Genomic DNA, 22,932 nt, shown 5'->3' with positions numbered 1-22,932 from the left:
CAACTTCCCAAAGCTGTGCCACTCCCAGGGCAGCAGTGTAGCTTGGCACAGTTGTCTGCAGCCCCTCACTCAGCGCTGCTTTTCCTCTTAGCTGGACCACTGCATCCAGCCTGCAGTCATCACCAAGGACGTGTGCATGGTGTTCTACTCCAGGGACGCCAAGATCTCCCCCCCGCGCTCGCTGCGCAACCTCTTCGGCAGCGGCTACTCCAAGTCCCCAGACTCGTGAGTTCAGTTCCCAGTTTTGGTACCAAGAGTTCATGTCAGTATGTGCTTCTTCTCTTAGAGGGCATGGGGAGGATGTAGCTTATTTTTCTTTCTTTCTTCCTTGAAACTGTACCTGATTGTGGGTTCTCCAGCCTGGTTTTGAACGTTCTTTCTTGCATTTGTTTCAGTGAAACTCTGATGGTTTCTCTCTTTACTGACCTCTTTTCCAGACTGACAGTTGGGAAGAGAGTTCCATTTTTCAAGCTTGTACATAGATGGTCCTGATCCTGACCTGGAATTTGCTGCAGCACCTGCTCTCCAAGTCCAGTGCAGGGTGGGAGGGGAACATGGGGGAAATACCATTTTTGGAGATCTTGAAGTCTGTCCTGGCTGTTTTATGCAACATTATAATTCAGATCTAGTTCTAACTAACAACTGTTCTTAAACTTCTACTTTGGGGCCCACTGAACTACAGCTGATGCACTTCATTTCTGAAGATAACAGTGTGTTTTTGTTTCCTTCTGCTTTCCTGTGAACAGCAACCGAGTCACGGGGATCTATGAACTAAGTTTATGCAAGATGGCAGACACGGGCAGTCCAGGTAAGCAGTCACTGGGTGTTCAAGTGATAAATATGAAATATTGCAGAAAATTTCCTGGGCAGAACAGAATAAACACTTCTGTCCTGATGAGAGGCAGTTCCTGTGTTTCACAGGAGAAAGGGAACATTGCTACTCCATAAAAAAAACTTATTCAGGCTTTTACTTTAGGCTCAGGTCTGTGTTTACCATCACTTTACACTGAGGATTCACTGAGAACTTGACATCTCTGACATGGGTATCTCAGGAAACTGGGCATGTACCAGAGTCTGAGACTTAGGGCCATGATACACTGCCATCACTGACAATGGAGATGGGTTTGGCAGCAAGAGAGTTTTCTCTTGGCCTTTTGAAGGTGATGGAAGGAATGTAGCTCATGTAGTATCAGTGTATTCTTCTTCTAAGACGTGGCAATCGAAGTCTTTGTGTTGAATTAAACAGACCAGCAGTTTGCATTGTATCTTGGTCAATAGAAAATATCTGAATGAAGTAAGAAAGCTGCACTAAATCAGATATCTTTGGAATGTGTAATGGCAGTGAATGAAATCCTTGCCTTGTGTATTCTCAGCCAAACAGCAGAGCTGTTGGCTCTTCACAGATTGCTGATTGTTTCTTAGTGGCATCCCTCTGGCTGTGGTTTTAACATGTCTCATGTTGGTTTTTGCTGCTCAGGAATGCAGAGGAGGAGGAGGAAAGTCCTGGATACATCTGTGGCATATGTGAGGGGAGAAGAGAATCTTGCTGGTTGGAGGCCCAGGGGTGACAGCCTCATCCTGGAGCATCAGTGGGAACTGGAGAAACTGGAACTGCTGCATGAGGTGAGTAAAGAAATCAAAGTCAAGATTTAAATGAATTTTCCCAACAGAGAAGATACAAAGTGTGGGCTGGCTGCTGAGTGGGACCTTCAGCTCAGAATCTCAGTGTATTCAACAAAGGCAGATTCAATTTCCAGTGCCATTGGAAACTCCCTTCCCTTGGGAGAATGTTCACTGGTCTGAATATAAAAGAATGCCTGAGAAGTGAGTGTCTGTGAAACAGGCCCCATCCTGGAGCAGACGATACCCATTTCTCCTCTCACCAGGTGGAGAAAACCCGGCACTTCCTTCTGCTCCGTGAAAAGCTCGGCGACAGCATCCCCAAGTCCCTGAGTGACTCACTGTCCCCCAGCCTGAGCAGTGGCACCCTCAGCACCTCCACCAGCATCTCCTCCCAGATCTCCACCACGACCTTCGAGAGCGCCGTGACGCCCAGCGAGAGCAGCGGCTACGACTCGGCCGACATCGAGAGCCTGGTGGACAGGGAGAAGGAGCTGGCCACCAAGGTGGGGCAGGGCAGGGGCCTCCTGGGGGAGAACTGGGGTGCCAGGGGTGGTTAAAGATCAATGGTGAGCTTCTCAGATAGCACAGTGAATGCCCAGCACTGTGAGGGTTGCACTGTTCTCCGGTGAAATCATCCACTCACACCACAAAACCGCAGTAGGTTTGTGCCGTGGCTGTTCACTCACCTCATCCCCCTTCATTAATAGTTCTATAAGTAAAGCTTCCTAATTTTATCAAGGGAAGTGATTATTCCCCTCTTCTTCTTTCTAATTTTATCAAGGGAAGAGATTATTCCCCTCTTCTTCTGGGATTTTTCACAGCAGTTTAGGATTTGTTTATTGTTTCACGAGCTGCCCAAGCGTGTCTTGGCAAACTGCCTCTTGTATTCAGATTTCCCTGAAAATCTAAATGTAAAATTCTCTTTCTGACTCTCATTTGTTTTTCCCCCTCTTTAGTGTCTGCAGCTCCTGACTCACACTTTCAATCGGGAATTCAACCAGGTGTACAACAGCATCAGTGATTGTAAGGTAAATATGTCATGTAGGACAATACACTGTATTTGTAGTGCAATAGCAACAGATTTATGGGTCGTGGAATCTGCTGATACTATGAAAAGATAAACCACTTTATATTTCATTAATTTTTATTTTCAGTCTGTTGGAAGTATTTGGCTATTCAACATCAGGCTGCAAAGAGTATTACAGGAATTGGAGATGGTGTGGACTTGGACTGTAGGACATCTTCCAGTTGATCAGCAGACTGGAAGTGCTCTTACTGTCTTTCCCTCCATACACTTTCCCAATGTAAAAGGATAAATTGACTCTTAAAAATTCTGCCTGTAGGCCCAGGGAACCCCAAGTTGCAAACTGCATAGTGTGATGTTCCACTGAGGAAGTCAGGCTGTGAATACTCAGAGGTGCAGGACATGATAACAAGCTCTGTCTGCAGAAGTTGTATTTTATTTATTTATTTATAGTTGTGTGCAACAATTTGACAACTGAGTAGGGCAATGGCTGATGGAAATACCTTTGTGTTGTCTGAGCTGAGTGTTCAGGCAGGGCTGAGCCCCAGCTGCAAACCCAGCTCTGTTTGACCCTTTGTCCCTGTGTTTGTCCCTGGAGCTGTCGGATATTTCTCCCATCGGGCGGGACCCGTCCGTGTCCAGTTTCAGCAGTGCAACCCTCACCCCTTCATCTACCTGCCCTTCTCTGGTGGATTCCAGATGCAACTCGATTGATCAGAAGTAAGTGTGGTGCATTAGTAGGAAAACATCACTTTTCAGTGCTTCACAAATCTCTTTGCTATGTTTCCCGATATTTTTTTCTCCTCTTTTCTTCCTTCTCCCCACTTTGAAATATTTCTCTCTACAGCCCCCTTGCCTTACTCCTCCAGTCCCTCTGCACAGTTATTTTTCCCCATTCTGAAGTGGTTTTTTTCCCCTTTGTGCTGGAGGAACACTCAGATGCTTGTCATCCCAGTGACCAGTGCATCTGCAGTGAGCAGAATCCACAAGTTGTTTCAGAGGTCTGTTACGAAGATCTACTAATAACAACCCAAATAAACCAGTTTGGCCACTACTCTCTGTTTATCTTTCTCAGCTGTATCTGTAGCAGATATTTTTGATTGAGTTTGGAACAACTACTTAGTGAAAGACATGTAATTTGTACCTTCTCAGTTTAACATCCCTGAGGGGAGGAGTGCTGATGAAGCACATTTTACATCAAAGATGTGTGCCTGTGTTGTGACTGTGTTTAGCAGGAGGAACATGGGAAAAGTAGTAGGGAAACAGCTTACTTGCAGTTATTATAAGTTTTATTCCACAGATATTAAGGAAAAATGCTATTTGATGTTGTGCAAAAGGATCCCAATGTCTTTCCAAAATTCTGGGCTGGAGGATGAAACTCCTAAGACAGGCTGGGCTGTAAATGCACTTTAAAATTCCATTGTCACATTCAGTTGCTTTGTTGGGATTGACTTTTCCTTCTCCACTTTTTTTGTAAAGGACACCAGAAGCAAATTCTCGTGCCTCCAGTCCCTGTCATGAGGTGGAACAGTTCCAGATAATTCCTGCAGTAGAAACTTCCTATCTTGCCAGAGCTGGAAAGAATGAGTTCCTAAACCTTGTTCCTGATATTGAGGAAATCAGACCAGGGTAAGTTTTTTATTGTTGTGGCTTCCCCAGAGCTGTCACAGGGGCTTTCTGAGGTTTGTAGGTTCTATATCCCATTAAGGAGGGAAAATTAACAGGTGATAGCAGAGCTGCAGAGCCCTGTGTGGTGGAGGCGGGACTGGGGAAGGTTGTGTTATGTTTGATCTCTGCATCTTCTTAATGAACAGGATTTCCAGTGGCTTAAATATGATGTTTGTTAGCATCAAACTGTGGCTGAAGTTCACTTAGAGATCTGTTGGGTCCTTCTTTCTGTCAGACTTCTGCATAGTTATTGAAGACAGAGTTCAGCTTGTTACAGCAGAACTTTTCTGAACACTGTTGCAAAGCGTGTTAAAGACCAAGTGTCTTACACAGTGTTTTGCAGTTAACAGGGATACTCAGTAGGTGCCTAATTTAGGGAAAAATCTCCTCCTGTTAATATGTGGGGATTTTTTTTCCAGCTCTGTGGTCTCCAAGAAAGGATACCTCCACTTCAAGGAGCCTCTCTCCACCTCCTGGGCCAAGCACTTCGTGGTGGTTCGCCGTCCCTATGTTTTTATTTACAACAGTGACAAAGACCCTGTAGAAAGAGGAATCATCAACTTATCCACAGCCCAGGTGGAATACAGTGAGGATCAGCAGGCAATGGTAAAGGTCAGTCTGAGAGCTGTTCTTTGTTTACCCATAAAGCAGGAACGTTACAGGCAGTGGTGGATCCATAACATCAGGTGTGTCATCTCTGGTCCAAGCAAAATGCATCTGGGAGGATGTCTGGGATCTGATTCTGCCCACAGAGTTCCCAGTTTGTTCAGGGTTTCTTGTGTTTTGGACACAGCCAGAGACTGAACCTGACTGCTCTTACACATCAGATCAGCTTTTAGGGGATGTGTTGGTACCATCACCCCGTATTTGGTTTTTGCATCTTCCTTTGTGTGGTGTTCTGCCATTGTGTGTTTTGTTTATTTAAAGAAAAACCCCACAAAACAACACACACAAACATCCTGCAAGGTACCAAATGAACTTTACTGCTCCATCAAAGTCCACACTCATGAGTTAAAACATTATTTTGTAGAAGTCAATGGCTAATAATATTCTGGACATGAGCAGTGAAACTTAAAAGAAAGCCCTTAGGCCTTGTAGGGTTTAGGAACGTGGCAGAGAGAGGAATTGTGCATCAGCTTCTGTGCTTTTAGACTTCAGTATTTTAAATTGTTTTCCATCTTCCAGACACCCAACACCTTTGGAGTGTGCACAAAGCACCGCGGGGTCCTGCTGCAGGCCATCAACGACAAGGACATGAATGACTGGTTATATGCCTTCAATCCTCTCCTGGCTGGCACAATTCGGTGAGAGGCACCTGGGGCAGGCAGGGCTGGGGAGCAGGAGGGCAGGGAGAGGAGCAGGAGGGCAGGGAGAGGAGCAGGAGGGCAGGGAGAGGAGCAGGAGGGCAGGGAGAGGAGCAGGAGGGCAGGGAGAGGCTCAGACCAGGAGCAGAGGGTTGGTCATGGAGTTTAATCTTGTTCTGAAGAATCTGATGAGTTGGGGGAGCTGAAGAAGGGAAGAGGGGAGGCAACCCCCCTGCCCCAAACAATCAGGAAACCAAGCACCCTGTGTTTCAGGAGCTGCAGGGGCTGCTGCTTCTTTGGCTTGTGATGTTTTAACAGCCACACTTTGAACTTGGGTGGGATGCTGCATTTGGAGGCCACCAAATGGCTTCCTTGCATTGCCATTTTACAGATTTATAAAGCCTCTGCCTGCCTCTGTGCAGGTAGGTCTGCGCTGCCTTTTTAGGTTCTTGATGATGAGCTAAAGCAGAAATTCTCATTTCCTTCCCTTTTTTGAGCTTCTCTAGCAGGCTTCCCATTAACACAGGTCCCAGGCAGCCCCTGCTTGCTGCAGAGATCTTACTACATTGCAGTAACCCTTCTTTCAGTAAAAAAAGAAAAAAATTAAAAACTGAGCTGTCACAGCATCAAATAATTTCTGAACAGTGTAGCCCTTAGAAGATTCTGCCTCCCTTTAAAGGAGCACAACAGAGGAGTGAGAATTTTTTCTCATCATAGCCCTGGGTATGGTTCACTTTCTTGCCATGGGGAGCAAACCAGGACTGTACAAAAAGATTTAAAAAAAAAAAAAAAAAAAAAAAAAAAAGTTGGACAAACTGTAGGGAGGAGGGTGGAAAAATAAACTTCCAGAATTCACCAACTGCTTTTTCCCTTCTTCCCTGTGCAGGTCAAAACTGGCTCGAAGGCGCACGGGCCAGATGAAGTACTGAGTCCATGTAATGTTCTCATCTGTCCCCTGCCTCACCTCCTGGTAGATGGTGTTACCTCTCATTTTCTCTTTGTGATTCTTGACAGTTTCTCTTGTATGTAATCCTGTGGCTTAACATCCCCCACCTGCCCCACTCCTTCAGCACATTTTCTAGGTATTCTAACCCTACCTTGTTTCTTTTCACCTGTACCAGAACTGTACTAGTAGCATGTGGCCAAACAAAAAGAGAAAGAAAAAAAAAAATCAAAAAAAAAAAAAAAAAAGGAGTGATTATGCACGACTCAAAAAAGAAAAAAAAATTATTTATTTTTTCTTATAACAATTGTTTTTCCCATTTCAACTGACCTTTTGGTGTCTGTCCCACTGTCTGTTGTTGTCTGTCTGGACTGCTGCAGAGTTTTCGTTCAATTTGGGACTTGGCAGTGGTCATTGGTTCCCTCAGGGCAAAGTTCCAATGCCAGGGAAAGATAAATTCTTCAATGTAGACATTACCCAGCCAGGAACTGCAATAGCTCCTCAGGCTTTCTGGATCCAGCCTCTAATTTCAACTCTGTTGAGAGCTGATATTGGACAAATCTATCTGGGCAGACTGGAGTTTGGACTTTTTGAGTTTCCAGGGTCCAACAGGCAAAGGGATGAGCTGGAAAAAGACAGGGAACAAACCAGGAAGGACTGGCCAGAAAAATCTGCCTTGAAGCTCCTGCTGTGGGGTTGCAGGTGAACAGTGCTTGGCTTTAACTCTCACCCAGAGGAGTTGCCACCAACACTCCTCTGCCTCTGAGCTGATGTGAGGAGGAATAGATCCCGTGGCTGAAATAGTACATAAAATCCCCAAAATGTCAGATGCTCAGCCTTGTATTTGGCAGATGGAGAGTGTTAAATGGGAAGGGAATTGTGGTTGTTCCCTGGAGCAGGGGATCACCATGGAGGGCAGGTCTCCTCTTGCTGCTCCTGGTCCTGACTCTGGAGTTCTGCAGGAACAGTTCTCACCTCTCTGGGAAGAGGTTTAGGGCTGTCACTGGTGTGTCAGGGTTGGCTGCTCTGGGACATTGTTCCAAAAGGCCTGTTTGTGCATCCCTGAGTGATGCCCAGGTGTCACCCCACCTGTCCATGGGGAGCATCCTCGGCCCAGGAAACACTTCCCAGGCAGCCCCAGCACTTGCAGTTTTCTCCAGGGAGCAGCAGGACACTTTCAGTTCCTTTTGCAATAACTGTCACACGTCTCCTAATTTCCTTGCTGCAGTTTTCATCAGCTGAACCCCACTAGTTAATTTGAGCTTCAGAGTTAGTCCTTCCTGGAGGACAGATGAAGTGGATCCTGGTCCTGGTCAGTGGAGTGTCAGAATTGGCTTCTTGGACATCAGCTGGGTGGTGTCAGTTCCTGACCTACAGTTTGAAGTTCTCCTTGTGGCCAAAGCTTTGGCCTTTGCCCCAGGAAAGGAAAGCAGAAGGAATTTCCTCTCTCTGCCAGGTTTTCAGGGAGGTTGGGGGGTGTGTGTTCTACTGTGTTTCAAACTGCTGTGTTCTACTTCCCTGGGCACTGGTAGGGCTCTGATCCTGGGGAATGGGCAGGAATGTCATCGGGAGGTTCCAGCCCCTCAAGGGAGAGGTAAAAGGGGGTTGTCCCACTATTCCAGCAGGCACATCTTGGCACACTCCAGCTCCAGAAGGTCATTTGGATTCAGGTCACGCCTCAGCCGGTCATGCCATGCCATGGGAATTCTGTGGGACTGGAATCCACTGAGCAAGGTTTTGGCTTTCTGGGGTTCTCATTGTTCAGTCAAGTGCTCTGCACAGTGAGAGCTCCTAAAGCAGGGGTGGCAAAGGAGCAGGGAGAGGAGTCTGACTCTTGCTAGGACATATCCTTCTATCCCTCGAGAGAGTTCTCAAGCTAAATCACCCTCTCCTGCTGCCTCTGTGGTGCTCAGATTTGTTTCAGAACTGGAAGCCAGAGCGAGGGAGCATCCTGGGGGCCCAGGAGCACGACAGGGATGGTTTTGTGGTTCGTGTGTTGTTTTGGTTTTTTTTTATTTTATTTTTTCCCTTCTGTTTTTTGTCTTGTTTAACTGTGTGTGACTCTAAATACAGTGATGATATTCCTTTGTTATGCAATGATGATAAAGCACTTCCAGTGTGTGGATAAGACTCTTCGTCCTGCAGGAGGGCTCCTCACACTGGAGCTAAGCTGATCTCAAGAATTAGGTTAATTCTAAGCATTAAGTTATTGCTGCCATCACCACTGTTTATGATGGAAGTGGAACCAGTTTGAGGAGGCAGAGTGATTTAGGTGGTGGTAGGTTGTGACACACTGAGAGCATTTTAACTTTTATCTTTTTCTTTTTTTAACTAGAAGAAAACTAGTTTGCTAAGTCTTTGCTTTGGATAAGCCAGAGAATGAACTAAGTGGATATAGGCATTGCATGGAATCATGATTAAGGGATCTTCCTTAAAAGCAGGAAGAGACAGATGCTTATTTTATGCAGAGCTGGAAGTGTTACAGCCATGTTGCATAAATGTCACTCTTCTGTCTAAAAACCACAAGCAGCTTCTGGTGACTTGATGTCTGTGTGGACAACAGATCATCAGAAGAGCAAAATTCTCTTTTTAAGCATCAGTATCTCTTAAAGCTGCATAATTTGTGACAAAATAGGTCCTGCTGTGTGGAGTTCAAATGGGCATTACTGTTTTCTAGTCTGGCATAAAGGCAAACGAAGTTTTTTTCCAATTACTGAATCCTGCTCTGAGGCGTTTGAGTTTCCCTACTTAGAGCTGGACTGAAATCAATCCAAGTTTTCTCTGAAAAGATAACAAAGCAGAAAAAAACAAACCTGAAATTCCATCCACTTCCAAGCTTAGCCCAGCATGTTAGAAATTTCTCTTTGGAAACAGAGCAAGAAGGGGAAAATGTGCTGATTTGCCTTCTCCTGACACTTCCAAGCCCTCTCTTGGTTACCTGCTGTGTGTGTGTGGAGTCCCAGAGTCAAACAGCTCTTGGGACTCGGCCTCTGGACATGAGGCATCTGCTGTGGGCCTGCCAGCCCAGAGAGCACACACAGAGCGAGCCTGGAGGGCTTCCCTGGGGAGAACCAGAGTGAAACTAGGCTGGGCTTGGGGCTTTGTGTTCTCCTCTAAAAGGAAGGAGAAAATTACCCTTTTTGTCCATTGAAAATGATGTTGAATCTTCCTGAATAGTTTAAAACTAAGCTAAACCTCCTATACTGTATTTTAGAAATGCACTTTAAGTACCTTTTTAAAGAAGATTCCCTCTATTCTGGGATGCAGAAGGGAAGGGAGTCCTATTTCCACACTGCTGAGAAAGGGTTTTTCTGATCAGTGGCTAATAATCCTGATTACTAATTAGCAAGGTATTTCAAAGCAAAGACTTTACTTTTTGCTGCTTGTTATCTAATTTACAGGGATTTAATTTTATGTAATGTATTGTATATTTATACATCTGTAATTAATTGCACATTAGATAAGGAAGAGGATTAGCTTCGGTCTAACACCCACTGGTACCATACAATCAACTAATAACTGCCTGTGCACGTGCATCTGTCTGGTTCTCCTGCACAGCCTGAGTTGGTGGGAGTTTGTGCTGTGGTGGGTGTTTCTGTGGAAAGTGCAGCTGCTGAACCTGCTGCTGGAAGGAGGGAGGATCCTGCTGCTGCTCGGGAAGGGTCTGGGAATGTCCCTTGGGCCGGGTGTGTGTCCCATCTCCGCGCTGAAGTTCCTCACCCCGGTCGTGGTCTGGCTGTGCTGTCTGTAGCAGGAATGTATTAACTTTGTGCTTCCTTGTTTAAAAAACCATCAGCTGTTCAAGAGCAGGACTGACTTTTCTTTTGTTCAGAAGGCCATTTATGCGCTCTGTGTATTCGAAACCAAAACGAGTCCAACACCAACGAGGTGGTTGTGTCCAATGTCATTGGGAACAGGTTGTAAATTGCCAGGATCAACTGTGGATTCGGAAAACTGGGGGGATGGAGCTCCTAAATCTTCCATTTTAATGCTGCCAAGTGAATGGCCTGACCCTGGACAGTGCTGAACTACCCCGTGCTTTCCTGGAGGCCAGGACTGGAAGCAGAGGGAGTCTCAGGTGATCAGCATTCCCCAGGATCAGGTCTTTAATTTTCCACTCTGCTTGTCCACACTTCATGTGCAGTTGGTTATGGCTCCCGAATTCGGACATCAGACATGCTGTTCACTGAACACATCCCTTGGCATCGCAGTGCCCGTGTCCCTGTCCATCTCTGTACACAAGGTATACAAGGTATATGCTGTATAAGTGGCCTTCTCGAACAAATCTCTTTGCAAACTGATTTCATCCCAGCGAAGGAGTGTATCAGCAACACTGTACATTAATTTCAGGTTTTCATTTTCTTATTTTATTTTGTAAATATATCCGATATTTGGAGCTTGAGTATACAAAATGTAAATATAGTTCATGTATTTGTACTAATTCTGATCCATTTGCTGTATAGCCTTAGGTGTGCAATGCAGATATCTAACTGTGTATGGTAACCTTGCACCACTGAATTGTTAGTGAACGAGGTGAAACAATAAAGGTACAACCAGTGCATTAGCAGGTAAAATGTGTGCTCCTTTCATCATGATTTAATTACTGGTATCTTATGTTGGTTACTTGTTTTCTAAACCTGTCCTGAACAAGCTGATGCTTTCGTGAGATTTGTCTCAGCTGTTCTTGAGAAAGATGGGAGGCTCTGCTTGTTCTCCCTCATCCTTTCCTCTCTGCTGTGTTACACAGAATCTCGAAGGACTTTTTGGATGTTTTCAAAAGATTTTTTGGCTTGAAAGAGGAATTCAGCTTGTCCCAGATGCCAATACTGAACTCACTTATCTGGGGGGACCGTTAAAAATGAGAGGAAGTGTGTGAAATCAAACCACCCCAACACAACAGCAAAGTCATTTGAGGCACCAGCTCTGTGAATAAAGATGTGTCAGGGAATCCCTGTGGATCGTTCCTGTCTTGGTCTGAAGGTGGAATGTTCTTAAAAGTCATGGACAGGACATTCCCAAAGCATTTAAGTGCCACCAGAACAGGTCAAACAGCTCTCAAAACTTTAACTCAGGTACATGATGACAAAACCCCTTTATCAGGCTACTGCCACATCTATTCTTTGTCTGCAAAGCTCTTCTTTGCTGCTGTTGCTGATGCCTTATTTCTTTCCAGGTAGGCACTTGAGTAACCTCTGACGTTTTTGTGGTGGCTCCTCCTGCAGAGGACCTGCACACCTCAGAGGAGCTGCTCTCTCTTTCACTGCCTCCTGATCCATTAATGCCCAAAATTAAGGTGAACCAAAACCCTGTTGGGTCAGTTTGTTTAGAAAATAATTAATAGAAACCAAACTAAACATGCGTCAGGTGTCCTTGCCTGTCGCGGAGCAAAGGTCCAGCAGGAGCTTCCTCCTCTCACAGTTACTGTAACCTCACTGCTCACAGAGGGGCAGGTTTTTCAAGTTTTCCCTAAATTCCAGGACACCTGAAGACAAATGGGTGGCGGTGATACGCGAGGGGCTGACTGCAGCCTGGGACGGTGTTCAACAGCGGAATGTTAAGTCCCTTAATAATAACTAAAGGCCAGAAAAGACAAATGCGCAGCTCTCAGGGGTTTGCTGCTGTCCCCGGGTATCGCTGCGGGCAGAGGCACAGTGAAGGCATCGGGCAGCTGCGGGCGCGGCTCTCGGGGCTCCTGCGGCCTCGGGAGCGTCGATGGCCGGGGGACATCGCGGGGACAGCGCGGGGACATCGCGGGACCCGACCCTGCGCTGAGCCCCGCCCGGCCCGGGCGGTGCCGCCCCCGCCGCTGCCCCTTTAAGGGGGCGTGGCCCCCGCGCCATCAGCCCATGGGCGTGGGGCGGGGCCCGCCGGACGGGCCAATAGGCGCGCTCGGCTCCGCCCCGCCCCGCTCGCGCGGCTGAGGGGGGACCCGGCGCGCGCCGCAGGCCGAGCCCAGAGAGCCCCGGGAGAGCCCACAGGGAGTCCTGGAGCCGCCGCCCTCAGCGCCGCAGCCATGGCCGAGTGAGTGCGGGCCGGGAGAGGCGGGGGACAGCGCTGAAACTGCCTCGTGGCGCTGCGAGGGCCGAGGGTGCCCCCTGTTCGCTGAGGGCAGGCGGGGGTCTCTCCGGCCGCTGCCCGGGGACTCTGCTCAGCCGCGGGGCCGGGGCGGCGGGTGCTGCCCTGGGCCCCTCTGTCCTGCGTGGAGGGTGCGGCGGTGGGCTCGGAGGGGAGAGGGAAGGGGCGGACGGGGCCTTGGAGAGGCTGAGAGACCCGCGGAGGGCCCGCGCCGGTGGCCGGGAGGCTGTGGCAGAGCCGGGGAGCGGCCGCTGCCCGAGTCGTGGCTGTGGAGCAGGGAAGTTGTGAGCCCAGGCCCCGAGGGGCAGGTTGGGCTCCCCTGCATGGGCCTCCAGCAGAATGTCCCGTTCTCCTCGTTTTCTGTGCTCACCCCAAATCATTTGGCGTTGCGGAAGCAAAAGCATGATGCAACGTGCAGACGCGGTGTTGTGGTGCAGCTTCTGTTCATTGTGGAGCTGTGATAGACCTGGATCCATCACTGACGTGTTAGAGCCGCTCGCTTTACTCCCTGCCCGTAGTGCAGTGTTTTGGATTGCTTTTCCTGCTCATCCGACTGCGTCTTGGTGGTTGGGAATAAATCTCGGTGACTTGAGACAAGCTGTGTGTTGTTCTGCACTCCGACCGGGAGCCACAAGGATCTGCAGCTTCCTCACGAGGGGCAGCTCCGATCTCTGCTCTGGTGACAGTGGCGGGACCTGAAATGACCTGAAGTTGTGTCAGGGCGGGGTCAGGTTGGATGTCAGGAAAAGGTCCTTCCCCCAGAGAGTTGTTGGCACTGAACAGGCTCCCCAGGCTTTCGTCACGGCCCCAAGGCTGACAGAGCTCCAGGAGCGTTTGGACAACGCTCTCAGGGGCAGGAGGGGATTGCTGGGGTAGCAGGTCCAGGAGTTGGACTCAAAGATCCTTGGATATCTCTTCCAACTTGGGATATTCTGTGATTCTATGATCTCTTGCAGTAATAGCTGCCAGAATCAACTCAGAGCATGTTTGTTAGGGAGGGGAGGGCTGGCCTGGTCAGAACAGCCTGGCAGAGGTGTGGATGCTGCTGCTGGATCACTGCTAATGAGACTCACCTGGTGTTTTTGCTCTTCCACGTTCCAGAGCTGACATTGCTTTGATTGGACTGGCCGTGATGGGTCAGAACCTGATTTTGAACATGAACGACCACGGCTTTGTGGTAAGTGAAGGAAACATTGTTCAGAAAAGCTGACTCAATAGCACTTGGGATTGGAGCTGAGCATTTTGTGGATGCTTTTTCCATCCTTGTGTTGTTTCCTCCTTTCAGTTGTAACCTGTGCTGCCCTTTGTCCCGTTTCCAGGGAAGAGCAGCGGTGCAGGCCTGTACTCAGCTGGCACCTGATATGTTAGTTATGCATGACTTTTCCTGAAGTTTGCCTTGGGCTTGGCCCTTAACCACAGCTTCCCAAGGCACTTGCAAAGACATGCTCAACTCCCTCCCTGTTCTGTGCCTGTAGGGAAGGTGGAACTGGGAGAGCACAGGATGCTGAACCTTGCTTGTATAATTTGTAGTCCGAGCTAAAGTAACTGTTCTGTTGGCAGCTTTTATTACCATGTTTTCTTGCTCCCCCAGGTGTGTGCTTTTAACAGGACAGTTTCCAAAGTGGATGACTTCCTGGCCAACGAGGCCAAAGGAACCAAAGTGATTGGAGCTCACAGCCTGGAGGAGATGGTCTCCAAGCTGAAGAAGCCCCGTCGCATTATCCTTCTGGTGAAGGCTGGAAGTGCTGTGGATGACTTCATCAAGAAACTGGTGAGGCAAACATTCCTTCTACCTGTGACTTCTTGCTGTCTTTTGGAGGAGTTTCCTCTGAAAGTTCTCAATTATTCATCATTAATTAAAGGTCGAATGTGTGGAGAAAATCAAAGTGCTGATTTATTTTTGGCAGGTGCCGTTGCTGGAAACTGGGGACATCATAATTGATGGTGGGAATTCTGAGTATAGAGATACCACGGTAAGGCTGTTTCCTACCCAAAGTAAATGGATAAAATACACATGATTCTTTCTCCTCTGATCATCAGAATAGTCAGTTGAAAGGATGCCATCACCCTCCTGCTCAGGAAAAGCCAAACTGAATTATTTCTGCAAAATTAGATCATGCGGCCTGTTGAAAAACGATTGTTACAGTAACTAAGGACTGCTCTATAAGAATATTTGATACAAGTCGCCCAAATCATCAGTGAGTGTTTTTATTGACATCTTTTAAAGAGTGAAGGCCTTTAGAAAATTTCCTGTTAAAATCTTAAGGAGTTTTCGGGGAGATTTATAAGCCTAAGGGTCTTTGTGGATTTGTTGTTACTTTTCAGTCCTACATGATCACAGGACAATCCAGTCAGACAGAACTGCTGGTTTGGCTGTCTTGGTTAGTGGGAGCAGCAGAGTAATTATCTGCTTGTGATCAGGCTGTAGCTCTAGAAGTTATAGAAGCTACATTATCATATCTGGGATGCTCACAGGAAAATCCTGCATTCAGACTGGTATTTCTAAATCTTTATAAGGGGTGCTGGTGTTCATCTTTCTGCTTTGACATCCTGATCTTGGATAAGTGAGTTGGCCATGCCAGAACGAAAAACAGGTACTCAGTGAGGACTAATCCTTGGGGAGCTTGCAGCTCTCCTTAGGGGTCTCAGCCTGTGCCTCTCTCCCACTCAGAGGGAATTATTTGCCCTTATGTTGTCCATGCTTCCACCTGCACTCTGCAGTGAGCTCTGCAATTCCCCCTTGCGCTTAATCTGCCTCCCCCACATCTTTGCACACAGCATGTGTCACCTGACACTTAATTCTGAGCCTTCTCCAGCCTCAGTGCTGCTCTTTTCTGTCTGGTGCTTAAGGATTTGTTTTCTCAGGGAGTCCCTTTTGCAAGATCCACGTCAAAGCCACAGGAAGTTTCCTAAGGCTCACTTTGGTGTGTGTACAAGGCTTTCTCTAAGGTTGGCTGCTAACGTGTCCAAAGCAGAATTGAAAACCTAATTTTAGGTCTGAATTGGTAACCTTTATTTGCAAGGCTCTGGTGTTCAACAAAATCAAATAATGCTGCTCTGCTCTTTGTTCCAGAGACGTTGTAAGGAACTCCAGGCAAAGGGCATCTTATTTGTGGGAAGTGGTGTCAGTGGTGGGGAGGAGGGTGCCAGATATGGACCTTCACTCATGCCAGGAGGAGCCAAAGAAGCCTGGTAAGCATGAGCTATGTTTCTTCTTCAGAATGGTGTGCAATAATCATCTATTCACAATGAGAGCCGAGGGAGGGCAGGAGCAGGGTGTGGGTGTGGAGGGAACAAGATATGTTGCCATCTCACTTCCTCAAGGCTCAAGATTTCTCAACCTAGCTGGGGTCATGGGGCAATGCTGAGCCTTCATGGCAGGCAGAACAGAGGCAGGTTTTTCTTCCAGGACTCCACAGGACCTACAGAAACCTGAAGGGAGGAAGGAATTTTGCTTAAATGTTAAACAAGTACTATTTCATGTTTATTTTTTTCTTTTGAGGCCCTGTACACTTGGGAAGTTGCTAACCATGAATCAGGCAGCAGCAAAAGTCCCTATAGTGACACATTATAAAAGGAGGCTTTAGGACATGTTTGTACTGACTGTTGAATACATCAATTTATCTGCAAGTTCCTGCATGCTGCTGTGCTCTTTTGTACTCTGTTGCTGTGAAGAACTGTACATCAATGCTCATATTAGACTTTATCCCTGGGTGCCCATTCTCTCTGTAAATGTAGAAAGAAAAGGTGTGTCCAGGCTTTGCCTGAGCTTTAGAATCTCTGGAGTCCCTGTCTGTTTGCATTAGTGTTTCATACCTGTATCAGCCTGTTCAAATTTGATGGCACAAAGCCATCAACAAGAGTGATCTGCTACCCGATCATCTTTTTGCCATGAACAGCTCAGTAAGGACAGCTTCTGTTTTTGGAGGGAGAAGATATTTGGGCTCCTTTAAGTGCATTAGGCTTGTCTGCACAGTGTAATATCTTGCAAAAATTGTCTAGTTGCAGAAAAACATATATTTAATTGGCATTGCTGCATGGTGGGCTATCAACCTGCCAGCTGCCCTCAGCCCAGGCTGCCTTTGGGCAGGTCACATAAGGAGGCATCTGATCCATACTGATGAATATTGGTTTTGTCTCTTGGGGTGTCTGTGTCCCTGCCTGTCTGCTGAGCTGTATTGTTTCTCCACAGGCCCCACATCAAGACCATATTCCAGAGCATTGCTGCTAAAGTGGGATCTGGGGAGCCTTGTTGTGAGTGGGTAAATATTCATTTGGTACTGGCTTAACCTGGGGTCAGATGCCCACTTAGGTAGCTTGGCTGCTGAAGCTCATGGATGTTTGTCCATAATAAACCCAGCCCCATCAGTGGTTGATTTTGTGGTGGACTGGGCTCATTTCCAATCTGCCATCTCTGATAACTCACACCATGCCATGGGAAGGCAAAGTTTTATGGCTGGGTCATGTGCTGGGGCAGCTGAAGGGACCTGTGACCCACTGGTTTCAGTTAACACTGGCTTTGCTTCCTTCCTTTAGGCCAAAGGAAGCCACGGGCAGGTATCAGACTCTGGGATTAGTGACCATGCTGTTGCTGATGGGATTTCTGGATGTTTCCTGACAGGTGGGAGATGAAGGTGCTGGACATTTCGTGAAGATGGTGCACAATGGGATTGAATATGGAGACATGCAGCTGATCTGTGAGGCCTACCACCTCATGAAGGATGTGGTGGGCATGGAGCACGATGAGATGGCAAAGGTGATCTGCAGTTTTTAGTGTCTTGCCTTTTTTTGTGCCATGGTGGTTGTCTGCCCCTGGTGAGGGGCTGGGCTTGGGTGAAGCTGCTGCACGTGCACGAAGGGAATTTTTCTGACATGCCTCCTGCAAGGGCAGTGCACAATATTCCTGAACTTCCCGTGAGGTAGGGAGCAGCAAGCACATACAGCTGAATGTTTATAGGAGTTGTCTAAACTCTCCCACTCTCTGCTGATTTCTCCCCAGAAAGCACGTTCTTGTGTAGAGATAGGACTTACCTTGCCTAAAGAGAGCTAGTGAAACATTGAGCATTGTAATCAAACAGGCAAAATGCATACATAAATCAATAAATCAGTTGATGTATATTGTAGACATAGCAGATTGGGGTGTGTATATATATATATGTATATATGTCTATGTATATATATATGTATATATGTGTGTATATATATATGTATATATGTCTATGTATATATATGTATATATGTGTGTGTGTATATATATATATGTGTGTATATATACATGTATATGTATGTATGTACAAGCACATTTCTTCCCCTTTTCCAGGTGTTTCAGGAATGGAATAAGACAGAGCTGGACTCTTTCCTGATAGAAATCACAGCCAATATTCTCAAATTCAAAGACAGTGATGGCAAGTACCTCCTCCCAAAGATCAGGGACAGCGCAGGACAGAAGGGCACAGGGAAGTGGACAGCCATCTCTGCCCTGGAATACGGAGTCCCTGTCACACTCATAGGTAACTGTTCCTCCATGTGCCTTCACCCTTCCTGCTGCAGGTACCACATCCCAGTAAGGAGGTTTTTCTAGATGTAGCTGTTGCAGCCTTTCTGCCCTGGCTACTGGTTTTGTCTAAGGGGCTTGTTTTTACCTTGTTCCTTAAATGGTGGCAGTACTGTTGTCACACCTGTGTCTGTGGTGTCCCCTGTGAGGACTCGGGGACAGGTGAACGTGAAGTGCTGTGCTGGGAGTGTTGTAACACAGGAGCTGTAATACATCTGCAACACCTTTACAGTGCCCTGATACCACCGGTCTGGTGTGGGCTTCCTGTTGGGTAATTAAATGACTCAACAGGTTCTTTGCTCTCAGAATTGCTTTCATTTTCATGCTTTCTCTACTTCTTTTTCCTTTTCCTTGGCTCGTCCAGTCCTGAAGATAAGAAAGATTATATCCAGTAGCTAAGAGTAACTACAGTGTAGCTATCAAAGGAACATGGCTGCATTCCAACAACAAAACAACTTCTGTAGATGATTTTAATACTCTACTGCCGCCCTAGTCTTTCCGTTCTAGGCTTGAAACAGTGTTTCTTTCTTGTGCTGTTAATATTGTGCTCTTTGGGGTTCTTGCAAAGATCAAGGGTGGGGGAGGCACTCCCTGATTAGTGCTGTGCAGTGCCAGGGAGCACGGTTGGGTAACGCTGGGCTGATGGGGAAGTGTGTGCCAGAGCCCTTGTGCAAACGTGGCACTCTCAGGGCAGTTACTCTGTGTGGTTTTACTACATAAGCATGACTTGCAAACCTCTGCTTGTAAGAGCAGGGTCATGCTACTCCTGCTTTTCCCTGATTTTCCCACCCCGCTGCTCCTCCCCAGTGTAGAAGGAAGTTTTTTCAGAAATGGAAAGGAGCCAGTTCTGATTTAGACGTGATATGCTAATCCTGCTGCAGGGAGGATCCAGAGTCTTGTGAAAACATTACTCATTCTTCTTTTTTTTGTTGTTGTTGGTTTGATTTTTGGTGTGTGTGTTTTTTTTTTCTTTGATAATTCATGGCTAACTTAAAAGGTGAAACAAAGGTACAGTATGAAGACTTGCTTGCTTTCCTTCTGTCAGACCCTGAAAGGAAAACTTTTTCTTTTCTCTCCCATTTTACAATACTGTCATCAGTTGCAAATAAATACTACTTAAACCAGCATGATTAGGAATTGACTGAGCCAGATCAAGAGACTGTCATTCAGGCTTTCTCTCTATGAGCTGAAGGTACTCCTGTGCTGCCTCCTTTGCCCTGACAGATGACATTTAGTAACCTGCTTAGTGATGTTATAAAACTTTCTTATGGGCTTCTGAATACTAGTGTTAGGGGCATCCCAGATTTATGAGTCTTATTTCCTCCTATAACCCGCTGATTTATTTTGATTTTCACTGCCCATGTGCCTGTGTTTCACTGTGTCTGTGGCTCATGGAGCAGTGACACTCACTGTGTTCTCGAGTCTCTCAGACACTGGCAGTGATGCTCAGCTTTCTAACGATCTCCCTTTCCTGCCATGCCCAAAGGTGAAGCTGTGTTTGCACGGTGCCTGTCTTCCCTCAAGGATGAGAGAGTGCAGGCCAGTAAGCTGCTGGGAGGGCCCAAAATGACTCAGTTCAGTGGGAACAAGAAGGCCTTCCTGGAGGACATCCGCAAGGTGAGTCCCTGTGCTGGGCCGGAGCTGCCCCCCAGAGCAGGGCTGGGGTGCTGTGAGCCCTGGGGAGGAGCTCTTGTGTTTATATTTCATAACAGTTGGTTCCTGGTTTCAGCACTGTGCACTGGCTGGTGATGTCCACAAAGCACAGTGTGACCTATTCCTGACCAAAGAATAGACCTGAGGGAATTCAAGTCTCCCCACAGTGGGCAGTGGTCACTGCCTGGGGTGCAGAGGTCATAATTCATGCACAGGAGCTTTTCCATTCCTCAGCACTCCTGTCTTTGCAATGGGTATTGACCTCTTGATATCTCTCTGCTGAGACCAAGCTTTCCAACAACTAAAAAGGATATTTTGGTTCTCAGATAGCTGGAATGTGTCAACTCTGCTCATTCTTGTTGAGATATGGATTAAACAGAATATGTAGACTCTGAAGTTTCTAGTTCAGCTTTGTGGGACTTCTCTTGGAATGTGACTTTGGATTTTTTTTTTAGGCCCTGTATGCTTCCAAGATTATCTCCTATGCTCAAGGCTTCATGCTGCTGAGACAAGCAGCCAAAGAATTCGGCTGGACGCTGAATTATGGTGCCATTGCACTGATGTGGAGGGGAGGCTGCATCATCAGGAGGTAATTAAGATGAGGAGGTAACTTAGTGCTGAGGGGAGAAGAGCAGAAAGTTTAGTTTATGTGGTGCTTGGCTGACAAGCCTGGAGATTTCCTTGGAAAATCCATGGAGTTACTCTGCTGATGAGGTCCTGAGAGGCTGTTTCTCTACAGAGACAGACTAAAAGTTACCAGATGAACCCTCTGTTCTGGTGGCTTAGAAAATCTGCTGCAGATTTTCTTTGGTCTTTGTAATGTTTGGAATCCGAGTCTGGCTGAGTGAAATTTTGGCACTGTAAATTTTGGATTCTGGGCCTTTGTTGAAAGCTGTGAAATTTATTCCTGGTTTACTTCTGCCTAGTGTGTTCCTGGGAAAAATCAAAGATGCTTTTGATCGAAACCCTGACCTCCAGAATTTGCTGCTGGATGATTTCTTTAAGACAGCTGTTGAAAACTGTCAGGTGAGTTCCAAGGAAAGGAGAGCATAGAAACAGTAGTTTACAGCCAGGACTGTCAGGGTTCTTCTCTTTGGTACTGGCCCAGCTATGACTGGAAACTGAAAGTTTCCATTTTACTGTTACAGAAGAGCCTTAGGCAATAGCAATTCAGAAGGACCACAGTATGAGGGAAGAATGCCTGGCCTGTATGAACATTCTCATCACTGCCCTGTGCACTTGGATTTCTGTTCCAGTACCATTGTTTGCAGTAGCCCCAAAACAACAGTGGTTCCAGACTCGCTGTTCTTTGGGCCTGGGTCTGTCCAAACAGTGTCCTGATTTGGATGGAGCTGACAGGCAGAATTAAAACCAGATTATCTGGCCAACAAAGAAGTCATATATTATCATTAATACCTCTTGTAACTGAATCTGAATATTTCATGCAAGTTACTGGATCAGATGAACAATTGTACCAGGGATTATCCACATGTCTGTCCGAAGTATCACACTGACCTCTTATGCCCCTGGGCGAGCTTTGTCCTAGGCTTGGTGAGAGGTCCTGGAAGTGCCTCAGTGTTTGCTCAGAACATTCCCTGCTGGGTTTGTGCTTTTGGGATGTTCTGATCATGTTTATGTGAAAGAACAGCATCCTTGCTTGAGGCTGTGGTTTGAGTTCACGCCTCAACTCTTCTCATCCTGTTGTTAACTCTTATCTTACTTACCATTATTTTGGATCGACCTGTTTATGTAAAATCAGGAATCTACTGCTGATTTGCACAGACTTGGTTATTAGATTTCATAGAATGTGAAATAGCACACAGTGCATATGCCTGCACATACCTCTGAGCAAGCACTGATTAGTTTCTTTTTTCTTTATTTCCCCCCTCTTCTCCTCTCTCCCAGGATTCCTGGCGCCGTGTGATCAGTACTGGAGTACAGATTGGAATCCCTATGCCCTGCTTCACCACTGCACTTTCTTTTTACGATGGATACAGGCATGAGGTACTGCCAGCTAACCTGATTCAGGTGGGTACTGAAGTAGCTCTTCTGGCTACTGAAATATCATTATGTTATTTAAGCACTGCTTTAAAGGCCTCGGTGGCAGTATGTCCCAATCACTCACAGTATAGATTGCCTCATGTGTTTGTTACACCTGAAATACACCTGAATGTCAATAAAATACTTAGAGATATCTGGATAAAGAACACCAGAGATACTGGTGTGGCAGTGCCCAGCGTGTGTTAGTGTCCCATCTGTGAACCAAGGGGAGTGATATCTTTGAATCAAAATGCTTTGTAGAGAAGTATCTTTGAATGTTTGCATGTATAAGTGCTTGCTTTTTAGATTAGTACCAAGCAGAAGTAATATAGTTGTGTTTCTACAGAACTCATAATTACTAGATATTAATAAATGTTTCATTGTAGTGATTTTTCTAATAACGAGACAATAAATTTGAATGTTATGATACTGAAGTCAGATCTTTTTTCTAGTATTCCTATAGTCGAGTATCAGTAGGTGCAACTTGTAGTCCTCATGTGACTGTGATATTGATGTGACTGTTTTGTGTGTTCTTGTTCCAGGCTCAGCGGGATTACTTTGGTGCACACACATACGAATTATTATCAAAGCCGGGGGTATTTATCCACACTAACTGGACAGGCCATGGAGGAAATGTGTCCTCTTCTTCCTACAATGTCTAATGGAAATCCTTCCACTTGAAGCCAAGATATTGTAGATCTCAGATAATTCTCCTAGAAATCACTTTTTACTGTGCTAGAACTTGTGTTTGGACACTTTTGTAATAACTTGTGGGTATATTTCATATATATATATATGTATATCTCAATATAAATATCATATAAGAAAGCTAAATAAATTTAGTTATAAATGTATTGAGGGTTTTTTTTTCAGTACTGCTGGCCAAAATATCTTTGTGCAGTATTTAATAGACTACAGTTTATAATTACATCATTTTTATTGTATTGTAGTGCATAAAGTCCTAGGGATCAAGGCAGAGATGTCTGGAGTTCAGTTATTTCTGAGGTGGAGAGTGTCAGACAGCACAGTAATGCTACACAAGGTCCTA

At 46.3% G+C, this 22,932-nt stretch overlaps 2 protein-coding genes across 10 annotated transcripts in view; both read left to right on the top strand.

Moving 5' to 3' along the window:
- Positions 1–11,136, top strand: part of KIF1B (kinesin family member 1B) — an 86,485-nt gene extending 75,349 nt beyond the window's left edge. For all 9 annotated transcript variants that reach the window (XM_027730917.2, XM_027730914.2, XM_027730911.2 and 6 more), the window contains 10 exons: positions 92–225; positions 747–808; positions 1,478–1,623; positions 1,887–2,126; positions 2,580–2,651; positions 3,246–3,367; positions 4,127–4,276; positions 4,735–4,927; positions 5,501–5,619; positions 6,506–11,136. In XM_027730917.2, coding sequence (XP_027586718.1) covers positions 92–225; positions 747–808; positions 1,478–1,623; positions 1,887–2,126; positions 2,580–2,651; positions 3,246–3,367; positions 4,127–4,276; positions 4,735–4,927; positions 5,501–5,619; positions 6,506–6,548 — 1,281 coding nt within the window. In that variant the 3' untranslated portion in view covers positions 6,549–11,136. The remainder of the gene's footprint in view (positions 1–91; positions 226–746; positions 809–1,477; positions 1,624–1,886; positions 2,127–2,579; positions 2,652–3,245; positions 3,368–4,126; positions 4,277–4,734; positions 4,928–5,500; positions 5,620–6,505) is intronic.
- A 1,351-nt stretch (positions 11,137–12,487) lies between these two features.
- PGD (phosphogluconate dehydrogenase) lies at positions 12,488–22,738 on the top strand. The gene is made up of 13 exons (XM_027730920.2): positions 12,488–12,583; positions 13,739–13,814; positions 14,229–14,408; positions 14,545–14,610; positions 15,711–15,829; positions 16,830–16,899; positions 17,259–17,393; positions 17,958–18,147; positions 19,678–19,808; positions 20,300–20,433; positions 20,771–20,870; positions 21,750–21,872; positions 22,427–22,738. The coding sequence occupies exons 1-13, from the start codon at positions 12,576–12,578 to the stop codon at positions 22,544–22,546; spliced, it is 1,452 nt and encodes a 483-aa protein (XP_027586721.1). The 5' UTR covers positions 12,488–12,575; the 3' UTR covers positions 22,547–22,738.
- Positions 22,739–22,932: the final 194 nt, after the last annotated feature.

Source organism: Pipra filicauda, unplaced genomic scaffold, assembly GCF_003945595.2.
Source record: "Pipra filicauda isolate LSUMZ 115617 unplaced genomic scaffold, ASM394559v2 scaffold87_size3191425_pilon, whole genome shotgun sequence".
Classification (NCBI taxonomy): domain Eukaryota; kingdom Metazoa; phylum Chordata; class Aves; order Passeriformes; family Pipridae; genus Pipra; species Pipra filicauda.
This window is presented reverse-complemented; position numbering and strand designations above follow the sequence as displayed.